The 12547-nt window shown below is 37.0% G+C and overlaps 1 protein-coding gene across 1 annotated transcript in view; it reads right to left on the minus strand.

Annotated features, from left to right (window-relative positions):
- Positions 1–11997, minus strand: part of LOC139969524 (branched-chain-amino-acid aminotransferase, cytosolic-like) — a 29060-nt gene extending 17063 nt beyond the window's left edge. The window contains exons 1-3 of the mRNA XM_071974579.1: positions 11822–11997; positions 5519–5614; positions 492–692 (exon numbers count right to left, since the gene is read on the minus strand). Of these exons, the coding sequence (XP_071830680.1) occupies positions 492–692; positions 5519–5614; positions 11822–11872 (348 nt within the window). The 5' untranslated portion in view covers positions 11873–11997. The remainder of the gene's footprint in view (positions 1–491; positions 693–5518; positions 5615–11821) is intronic.
- Between the last annotated feature and the right edge of the window lie 550 nt (positions 11998–12547).

Consider the following 12547-nt stretch of genomic DNA (forward strand, 5'->3'; position numbering starts at 1 on the left):
ATATATAAACAAGATATAAATAGATAGATAAATAAGATAATTTAAAAATAGAGATGATTAAGATATAAATAGATCTTATAACCTATAGTTTATCCCAATATATATATATATATATATATATATATATATATTTTTCATACTGAAGCCAGACAACTGCAGCCTGATCGATGGATACACTTTCTTAAGTTGCTGTTGAGTAGTAAACTTCTGTACATAACTATGTAGTTAAAAGTACAGCCCAGGTCAAAATTAATTTTCTTGGCCAACAAAAGATGATTAAACTACTAGTGTCTGCACTCGACTATTACTTATATACCTCTATTGCATACTGGAGAGAGGTAGCCGCAGGGGGAGGGGACAGGTTAGGTAATTAATGTTGCTGTCTTTGAGTTCTGTACTTACCTCTACTACAAGTTTACAACAAATGTAGCTGAAGGGATGAAAGTGGTAACTGCTTAAAGTACTAGTGTCTGCACTGGGCTATTACTTACCTCTATTGCATACTGGAGAGAGGTAGCCGCAGGGTGAAGAGACAGGTTATGCAGTGGCGCTATCCTGGGCTCTTCCCAACCGCTCTCTTTGCTCCATTGCACCTCGAACATGTGATCGGAGAAATTCTTGCCAAACATGAGCTTCCCATAATCAGGTTTTGGCCGGTGGTGTTGCGTCAGTTGAATATTCAGATCGGAGAACTATAAACAAGAAATGTAAGGAAACGAAAGAACAAAAGAACGTACAATTAGTAAACAGGGATGTGCCTGGGGTAAAAAAGAAAATCACAGAACTTTGCAAAAATTGCGGTATAGGCTGCAGTTTGCGTATGCTACAGTGTGTTAGTATAATAGTTTTTGTCCCGAGGTAGAAAAGAAATCACGGATATTCCGCGAATTCATGGAAAAAAACTCATGCCTGAGTAAACATTACAAATTCCTGTACCAGTTTTACAGTGTGATCATACCATTGGCATCCTTCAGCAGGTCTAAGAATCACTTCAAAATGTAAATCAAAGGTACAAACACAATTTTGATGCTGCCATTTTCAAAATTATTGATCTTTGAAAAAAAGCTCAGTTTCAGATTTAGTTGTCTAGTGTTTTATCAAGGCATTGGCATTTTGAATTAATTAGGATCTGGCTTTCCTTTTCACACCTTGCAGGGCACATTATTAAGAGTTTTCTTCTGGTTTTCCCCCCCCCGACCCCCCACACCCCCCAAACAACCAGGCCTTACATATTTGGTTCTCCGAACAGCGGATTTTGGTTGTCAGAAAAAAAATAAAAATACCAATATGTGAAATGTAGGAGAGATACAGTGTACATGTATAGGTTGGTGAATAGCACACTTGCTTTTGGAGATGGCATCAGTTTTATCATTTCATCTACTTGAGGATAATACATTACAATCAATGCATCCTGAATTTGATGTACAACTCTTCATCAGCCTGGGCAACCTCCACTGCTGATTTTGGTTACAATCCACATTGAAATTTGGCCTACCATGCAAAATTTTTACCTGCCATTTGCTATTGTGTAGTGCATTGTTGTATGATAGTTGGTTCTTTGGTGTTTATCAGAGAAGAGTATTTTTTTTTTGTATACCACAACTGATAGCAGTATGTCGTAGCAGTTGGTTGATTTTGTGTTTGATCGGGTTGGCATTTGTATCGCTCCGAATTAAGCAATTTACTGTACTGTACAGTACATGTAATTTACATATAATTTACATGTATTTATTCACACAAGTTTACTGTGATTGCATACATCTCAATGTACCTTACAGAAACTACTAAATCTTAAGATGTTTTGCTCTAACATAATATAGGTACTTGTATATATGTTATATCATTTGGACTAGACCTTTAAGACGTTTTGCTCTACCATAATAATTGTATGTTTTAATCCACTTGGACTAGACCTTTAACATGGTTTGCCTACGGCCATCATCCCTCCTTCATCCATCCTTTTCTAGTTACCCTACAGAACTAGATTAATCATCCGCCCACATTATTACCCATTGCACACAGTATTACCACCAGCTTGTGGTTCACAACTTATACAACACAAATTATACATACAGTATACGTATGTTTAAATTCCAACTTGTACAGTATTCCAACTGTTACTGCTGCAGTTGTACATATATATTTATACATATATATATATTTATATATATATATATATATATATATATATATATATATACGTACATACATATTTATACATACTCTGAGTTACAATGCGATGGAATAGCATGTTGATACTGTATCTCTATAGCTCTACACAACTTGAATTGAGCACTTTACTGCTGTTAATTACTGAACTTTATATAGATACTACATATTCTTATATTTACATATAGTTATCTATATATATATATATATACCTAGGTCACTAAGTTATAAATATTGCATTTAAAATATTTCATTTTCATTTTATTGTTTCATATGTGGACTCACATGACGTACAAACAATAATACTTTCATTTTGGCAAAATACTGTAGACTAGACAGGAAATCAAGCAATATAGCAGCTGTTGTTTGCAATATAAATACTGCCCTCTTGTACAGAAAAGATAATATTGTACACGTGCCATTGTAATACGTACTGTACACCAGCTGTCTATCAAGCATTGTGCTATAGTGTTGCATACATTACTATATAGTCTGGATCTGAACATGCAATACAGTCTAGACTAGCATGGTGAAAGTATGATCTATGTTAAGCACTGTATATATTAATATACATTCTATAAAAAGGAAATAATCATTGTGGTTGATAACAAATAAAAATTTCCCATTTAAATGGGAAATTTTTATTTGTTATCAACCACAATGATTATTTACTTTTTATAGAATGTATATATATTAATAAAATACAACCCAATTGGGTTGTATTTATTCCAATAGGAGAGGGAATTCAACTATCTGAAGCTGAGTTTGCATTCAAAGTCATACAAAATTTAATACAATATATAATTAAAATACAGAGTTACAGAAATGAGACAAGGATGTCAATATTGTTTTGGGTTTTTTCTTTCCGACTTTCTCTTAGTTTACCAATCAAATCTCAACTAAACAGCTTGTATTTTACCCTACGATACCTCAAAAATGCAATGCTTTTAAGGGTGTGTTGCCCCCTTAACCCCCACAAGATCCCCCTTAACCCAATAAGGGCCCCTTAACCCCCACAAGAGCCCCCTTAACCCCACAAGGACCCCTTAACCCCCACAAGGGCCCCTAGTAGCACAGACAGGAAGTCCTCTGACATCACACTTCCCAGAAAGATTACTAACAGTTTCTGTTTACAAGCTCTGTCAACATAATAATAAATTTACAACTTTTTAAGTCCCATTAGATCACTTAACCTTTGACCTCCACTGATAACTCTCTATGTCAACAGTAACTCTACACCTGCCTGAGTACCTAATATCAGATCTCTCCAGCACTAATAAAGTAAACCTTCAGTATGATGTCATTCCCAATGATGTCATAGTGTGCTCATTTCTTAGTACAGTAGCTTTTAACCTCAGTTTAAGGAGAAAGGTAAATATGTGGAAAGAGTAACATCCTGTCCCATCCTCTGTAATCCAGATCCTAATGTCAAAAAGAGATGCAGAAAACTGCCGAAAACAAAAGGATACTTAGCAGAAACTTGATGAATCCTGTTGCAAACTCTGTTAAGAACCTTCGTCGGTCGCAAGCAGCAGAATTCGAACAAGAAAACATCAGTTTGGCGTAAGTGAAAACGGAGTCCTAAAAACATGCATTTTCCTTCGGAATGGTAAATTCGGAAGGAAGAGAGAGTGGGCGGTGACCTGTGGGAGAGGTCACCGGGGGCGCAGTGCTAAAATTATACTAGTGGCGTCTTGGTAGACTAGGAAATGGGCGTTAGTGTTGTAGGAGACAGGTAAGAGAGGAGTGAAGTAAATTCCATTGTCAAAGCCTCTATGTAACTTTTACCAATTGTATTGAGTGTCATTCAACCTGCAGGAGCCATGCTTTGCACAGCTCATTCAAGCTTGCTCCCCCTCCCCCACCACACCCCCCCTCTCCCAGACAAACTCATTGTATTCAGTAGTAGATAGCTAGCCAGATTATGCTCTTATATACCCCACCCTGTTTAATTCAACTATTTGTGCATTTCCTTATTTCTTGTTCGCATACCGCTGCTATAACAGCATTGCCAACACATGACAGTATATCCTGCTGTGTACAGGCTATCAATGTACATGTCCAATATGAATAACACACTCTACACCGCACATTTAATGCTCATCTTCTATGTACTGTATGGCAATCAGCAGGGTGAATATTGTCTGCAGGACTGTGTCTGTTATCAGAGGCCCAAAACAGTACTCGTTTTAATAATAATAATAATCAAACATCATTTTCACGACGCTGAAGCGACCACGAATGTGGGAGAAGCCCGCAAGGGCTAAAATGGATTACAACTTCCACTTGGTATCAGCTGAGAATTATCAAACTGTCTGCATATTGTAGATTGCTCAGCACATGCCTATATAAACTAATTGCACAGTGTTACCATGTACACCGATGGCAATGTCACAGCTCTGTGTACAACTCAATTCTCCACATCTAACGTTGCATTCCCTCTGACGGACGGACCGCACAAAATTGTATCCAAAACGTTCGAAACAACAATTTTGCTACTTTCTGCCCTGCAGGTCTCCATCAAAAGTGTTGGTATAATTACAAGTAATATCATAGGCTTGTTCTGTTTGGAAATTATTTGTACAAAGACTATGTGTTTTATAACATCCTTCTAGTTCTGAAATTTTGTGTTTACAAAAGTAAGTTTTTAAAAATGAGAAACCTTCCTTTAGCTATGGTAAAATTGATTTAAAGAATTTTTATCTAAAAGAAAAGTCTATGTATCAAACTAATTGTAAGCAAAATGCTTTCGATATCAGATGGCATAACTGGATATCTTTATTTGAAGTTAAATGATTTATTGGTTGTTGTTGATAATATTGACTAATGGTCATAAAGTATATGTTATTATGAATTGTACATTGTTTGGACTCTTGATGGAATGATAATAAAAAAAAAATTAATAGGCTTGGGTGGGTTTGACATTGCTTGGGTGGGTTTGACATGTGTGCCGAGAGATTGGCTTCGGTCAGCTTGCGAGTCTACAAGCCTCCATGGCTTCTTTCGCGAGTTCCTGCTTGCGGGAAGATCACATATACATACATACACACATACATACATTGCTGGTTTTACAAACTCTCCTACAATAATGTGCTTCCTAGATAGATGGTTAATTTAAAACATATACCATATAACCATGGTACAGTAACTGCTTAGTTACCAGCTACACATGAAGTTTAATTAGTGTATATTAGTATTAAACATAAACACACGCTGTCCCATGAAGTTTAATTAGTGTACATTAATAGTACTTTTTATGTATACACGCTGTCCCATCGTACCAACCGAGTGTACGCCAGTAAGCAACTCTCTTCGAATCGACAAGAACTCTTTTTCGAGGATACAGTACCTTGAAGGAGCCGTCATGGCCGTCGTGGCTGTTGAAACATCTGACTAGAGGCAGAGCAAGTTGACGAACTTTAAAACTTTTTAATACAGTAGGAATCTGTCGAGATATAAACAGAGAGTAAAAAAGAGAAATTTATGAATTAATATTTAAAGCATGACAAGATTCTACGTTGAGAGGCTAAAGATCCACTGAATTTTAAGGTAAGCTAGATACAGACACAACCCCCCCCCCCCAACTCCATGACACAACATCTAATTACTGTAGCACCATTCCACCTCATGGTCATCCACAAAGGGAATGACTCACTCCTGCTCCATTATCCCCATTATCACTTTTTTTCCCTTACTCCACACCCTCCCATGATTTTCCCTTTCTCTCTCCTTGGACACTTTCACCTCCATATACTTAATGAACTCCCAATGTTACACTCTCTACAGAACTTCTCTGTGTCAAGGCTCCTTTCCCAAAACTTAACATGCGGTACTGTACCTGTGCGATAGTAATTTTATCTTCAGACAGATAGTGCAGTGATTGCTTTTCTTGAAAAGTCAACCAACATGTTGTTTACAAAGTTAACTAATTAAATTGCAACTAAGATCATTCTTAAATACTGTATGATAATAGATGCATGTGTAAACATCCACGACTGCAATGATCTCCCCACCAGGATATATGTTAATCACTGATCTATTGATGAGTTAATTAGCTCAGTCGATGAGCTTGAACTGTGTCTGCAAATCTGGATAATTACAACTGTACACAGAGGTGTGGGTTGTGGTGATAAGAATATATTCTTATCAACTTGAAACCTTACAGCTCTTTGAATTGTTCTACATACAGCAAGCTTTATCCTTTGATTATAAGAAAATGTTACAATAATGGTTGCAGGGAATTATTTGACCGTTGAAAATATTGCACGAAACTGAAACTACACATTCTGAAACATTCTGAAACTTAATACATTCAGAATACAACTGAAAACATTCTGAAACTGAAACAGGCATTCTTATATTATCCTGTCTGGTGTTTTGCTGAATAAAACACAAAACAAAAACACGCTGTCGTCTACAGACAGTGCTCAGTGTATAGAACTGAAATATCTACTGAAATGTTATAGCACAGTACTGATTGTGCCTTGAAATATATATACAGTATGAAACTGGATAATTAACACTCCCAAGAAAAGTGAGTATTTCAAGGGATTTCACTCCAGTGGCAGACATTTCAACACTTATAGTCAGCACAGTATATTAATAAGTAAGAGAATGTTCAATATTGCAAGCTTACAATATAACGATCCTGAAATGATGTTACTGAAAGGCTGTACTGGACATACCACCTGTAACACTGTAAGGAGTACCGTACAATACTGTATCAAACAGATATTGCATTTCGAACATACTGCAGGGCAAATTTTTAATGGTTGCTGTGTCGTCCAAGACATTGTCTGTTCGGACAACCAAAATCAGCCTGGTTTGGCAGTTCGCGCCAAATTCAGAATGAACTTTAATAAATAAATAACCCCTTCCAACCCCCCCCCCACCCCCAAATACTTAACATAATAATAAATTGGTATCACCCTCCTCCATCGCTTTGGAGATTAATCAAAACAACAACAAAAATATATTTAAGCCTTCGATATATGATCCACGTGATAGAGTAGTTCAGAGGTTTCGAACATGATGTAAGATGAACAGTTTTCTTCATGAATCTGACCTAATGTATAGTGACGGTGTACATGTTTACAAGGTTTTCACAATTTGACCCCTGGTGACCCTAAATGACCTTTGACCTCCACCAAAAACAATGGGCTTATTGTGCTCAATGTGGTACTTCTACACACTTAATATAAAATTGGTCTGACCTTCCCTTCTTGAGATATCGTGTTTACAAGCTAGGCTTCACACACCCACCCACACACACACACATACGTCATACGCCATCATGATTGCAAAGGTTATGATTATCATCAAAACCAAAAACCCTTAAAATCTGCCCTGTCACTGCCTTAAAAGTACAATGCCAACATTTCCAAACTATAAACTTGCAGGTACGCACATACGTTATCCTAAGAAAGTGTTGTTTCATGTTTCATTGTTAGCATGTAAATACTGATGGCAACAATATCATGTAACAATGGTAGTACGGCTATACCGTAACAGTTTAATATATTTCCAATTCAAGATTGAAAATACAGTATATATACATAAATGCCACAGGACTATAAAATTCAGACAATAATTTTATCCAGTTGAGTATCGAATCCCAAAATGTTTCTCAAGTTTCAAATAGCTTAAATTTAAAAGGGCAAAAGATGGACATGTCAGATTTGTACACAGGGCCCAAAGAATTTCATTTATTGTTGAAAAAAAATGCTCCAGGGATTCAAAACTGTTACACAAAAATGGGAGCACTAAGTAAATGCCCCGATACTCGTTCAAACTTTTAGAGACAAGCATAAAGTCTACAGTATCGTAGCATTGTTAACAACGTGAATGTTTTTGGTTCGCTATTTTTAAGCAAGTACGTACTGTCAGTGGTTCCCTCTCGGAAATTGAAAATTGATCATTTCATCCGTGCCGTACACATTTTACCAAATAAGTGTACGTCGTACACTTAATACAGGCACTGGTAACAGTCAAATATATACGTAACAATGGTTTTGTGTATTATATAAACAGTAACTTCTAAAGCAAATCAAAATAAGCTGTGGGCGAAAAAAATTAATCAAATCCACGAATTCCTCTTCCAATGTAAGTATGATCAACATTCTCCCCCTGTGAATTATGGGTCGGGTCTAGTTAATAGATTGTTTTACATTATTGGGCACTGGTGTGTACATGTATGTGACTTATATAGGAATTGCCCACACACTGCCCTTGCAAATTTGTTAATGGTCAACCAGTCATCGAAGACAACAGAATTTCTGTTCGAATGACCGAAATTCAGATTTGGAGATTGTGTGGCAGATGACTGTAATGAAGTTGCTTACATCAAATTCCGATTCCAATGTACAGTAACTACTTTAATTGGGCTGTATCCCAAATAGGTCAAAGTTGATATCACCTTCCATTACTTTGGAGGTACTGAAATAAAACAAGCAACAACAGTGACCATAAGCCTATATCCAGGAAATGGCAGTTGTACTGGCCCAAAGATCGTTGTTCTATTCACCACACCCTATTGACACATCCCGCCTACAGTGTACATGGTAAATAAGATTGTTTCTTTGCTTGTTATTTTGGTACATTTTCTTTCAAACAACAAAAATTTGCAGTTCAGTCTTGTACCATATACTGTATATATAGGTAAGCCACGGTTGTCCAAGCGACGACCAAAAAAGTCCTCAAATCTTTGCTCTGACAATTTTACAGTATCCCATATTTTCAAATAATCAAATCTATGCCAAGTTTCTCTTTGGTGACTTGAAGCACTCAACTACCTACCCTAGTGTGAAATCATTAAGGTATAGCTGATTGGTATGTACATTGTACAGTACAATATGTGTTAAAGCACTGAGTATCCCACACTATTGAACACAAAATGCTGTACAGAAGAAGTGCCCCAAAAATTGACAGTTTATATCTAGCAAGTGCCTGAGATATTGTACAACCATAGGTGTTGGAACTTCATAGCGAGTCAGCATAATGAAGAACCAAAGTACCTGCAAGAAATTGATACCCAGGGAGGTTTGAGGTGGTATTCTATCTGCAAACATTAAAATGAAAGCAGGCCTTGTCTTTTGTTCAAATTCCAGATATACATATGTGTTAAAAATCACACTACTCAAGATAGATACAGTGGGTGTGCTGCTTATAATATGCTGGGTTGAGATTTCAACTGCCATCAAGGTGTAGGGCACATGTATACCGTGCTATCATAAGATCTTGTTCCAAAATTTGTTTGGGGGGGGTTGGGGAGTCTTCTTTACAGGTCACTGGAGGGTATGTAAATCACAACAAATACATGAACAACAATTCAAGCATTAATTGAGTGACTGCATGATGAATGCAAAAAATATGAAAAAATTTCTTTTCATTTTAATCTTAATCTGATATTTTTCATTTTTTTCTGTTATACTGCATATCATAAAATCGGTTAAATCATACTCCTCATAGTTCTCATGTAGTCATGTCGAGCAGCGTGATATTTGAGCGAAATCCCTCTGCGTACGCCTCAGAGGGCAAGACCTATCTGTGCAGGTGTACAACCGCAGAGAGGTAGATGTTATCATACATACATGTACAACTGTAATACTGTATATATAGCTAATGTGGAGTATATTCTGTACATAATTGTACATTACAGTAATATCTACTACATACATGTGCAGAACACAGATGTCATAAGTTCACCAGACAATCATGTGACTACTGTCTCCTTTCTTCATGAACAACCTGGGTAGGATTTGAAGAGACTGCATCCACGGACACATGTGACAACATCCATGCCTTGGTGATGTATTGTATTATGTAGAGAATGTCATGAGTTTCAAGGCCAAAAAGCTTAGCTGTTTCATCCTACTGCATAATTTAAAGGCATTGAAGACTCGCCCCAAACCGCATGCGGCCATCTGAAAAAGTTAAATTTCTGTTGCTTGCAAGTGACGTTTTGTTCTTGTCGCTACAAAATGCAGACAGTAATGAAACGTGATACCTTGTTATCTTTAGCTGGACCTGAGATGTCCATCGCTGTATCGTTTGTATACTGTGCTGTGGGTATTGACCGCAGCTGTATGTACTGACTGTACACTAGTGTCTAATTACCGACGGTAGCAAGCTGTGTGTGTATTTTCTGGGATCGATGGTGGTGTTTAACACTTCTGTTACACCTCATTCGAAACTAGGTCAAATTACCGGCATTAGAAGTTTTTTGGGGGGCGAGTCTTCACACCCTTTAACTCTATAAACATAAAGTTAAATACCTCATGGCATTTTTTTCTTTCTTTTTTTTTTTCTTGGTAATACTCTCAAGAACATGAAGAGATGTTTTCATGGGAATCTATAGTTTATCCATTATCGCATTGCAAAAGGCTCAGCAAAATTGCAATATACAAGTCCCAAGATATAGGTTTTTGTACACAGGAGCCATAGTATGTTATAAATGACAAATTACAGAAACTTCAAAACCGATACACTGGATTATTTCCTGCCTTTATGGAAAAAAGAAAGAATTGGAAACTTGCGAATGAAAAGATGTGTTCAGAAAAATGCTGAAAAGAATTTCAATTGAAAGAGCTGAAACTTTTCAAAAAGACTGTCAAAACTGAAAGACCTTTAATGATATGAATTGTTTAGATAAAGGCTATTTTGGTTCTATAGGCCTATGTGTATGAGCTAACCTACCCAACCATAATCTAATCAACACATTTTATTTAGTTCTTAGTTCATTTGGATACTGCTATAATAGTTCACCAGTAATTCTGACAAGATTACCAGAAAATTGCCTTTGTTCGGGTTTTATTGTTTACATGAAAGGTGTACAAAACAGGATTCATTCATAAAAGAAACCACTTGAGTGGCGCCTTATCAGATCGTATAATCACGCCCCCAAAATGAACCAATCAAGAAGTGCCATTTAAGGGCTTGTCTATGACGTAGTATTAATCAATAACTGTGCCAAACCGCAATGACATCAATGGAACACTGTAGTAACTCTGGCTAAGAACGTGTCTAGGCTATTATGTGTGTCCGGCATGTCCACGTTCTTGTCGAATGTATGTTCTATCTGCGCGTGTCCTGGCCTGTTCAATGAGAATCGAATCCAATGTAATGACTGAGTTGTCCAAATCAAGATGTCTACGTAATCAAATGTTTTCATGAAAAGGAAGATTGGTCCTCCTATAATCATCCGACTACCTAGTAGTTCTAGTAACTCCCTCAATTTGACTTGGATTATCTATGGCTCAAGTCAGTATGATGAACGTGAAGACACATGTGCAAACGTCGGCATTATAGTATCAAATACAGTAACGTACTAAGTTGCCATTCAAATAAGGAAAAGAAAACGGTTTCATTCAAATTGTTGCACCAAAGCCACATTCACTACTAACGAAACTCATGAACAACATGTCAGTGTAATCCTTTAATCGCATCTGAGCAGAAATGTGACGTAAACGATGGCTTAATGTGAACGAGAAACTAGAATTAGGTCTAGCCTATCTCAGTTTTTCCGTAGCCTTGGATGCTAAACGATATCTCCCTTACTTGGCACTTCCACTTCACAAACGGAATAAATAAACTTCTATAATAAACTACATATTCCCAGTAACATTAATCAACAAACCCCAAGATCATGGCTTACCTTATTGGCAGACTTGCCGCAGGATTGAGAAATAAATCGTACTAGTGCCATCGAAGTTATACTGCCGATGTCGTTCTTTTGCTGTCGTGCAAATGTATAATGATCATAAACAGATTACAGACTCTAGAGCACAGACGACACGCATGCATACGACTTTAACAGACGAGAAATAGCTCGTCACTGCGGTCAACCCATGTGATTGGGGCAGTCACATTGCACTCAGTTAGGAAATATCAAAGGTTTTTTCCTCCTACTCAGTGCTCGCATTTGCTCATGGAGCTATTATTAACGAAAAAGCTCCATGATTTGCTTAACTGCTAACATTACTGCACTTTTTTTTTCTTTTTTTTTCTGGCTTTTAAGAAGTGAGAAAATGTTCGCTGGCATGAGAGAGGTGAAAGAAAATGTATATTCTTGGTCGTGGAGGGGCAATAGGCAAGGTAAGTGAGGTGCCAAACGGGGGTTCATTTTTGTACATTTTTGCTTCGGAGAAAATTGAGAGACAGAGGGGATAACATTTGTGATTAGTTTTGAAAAACAGATGGGGATATAAATTTCTCAAATACTGAGTGGGAAAATGTTATACTTTTGATCCTGATGGATGGGGCGCGTAGTGGGGTAAAGGAAGGGTCAGCAATTTGCCAAAGGGGGTTCATTTTTTTTTTGTCCTTTTGAGAGACAGAAGTGATAAAATCTCTGAACCACAGAGTGGCCTAAAAAACAAGA

This window comes from Apostichopus japonicus, chromosome 7, assembly GCF_037975245.1.
Source record: "Apostichopus japonicus isolate 1M-3 chromosome 7, ASM3797524v1, whole genome shotgun sequence".
Lineage (NCBI taxonomy): Eukaryota > Metazoa > Echinodermata > Holothuroidea > Aspidochirotida > Stichopodidae > Apostichopus > Apostichopus japonicus.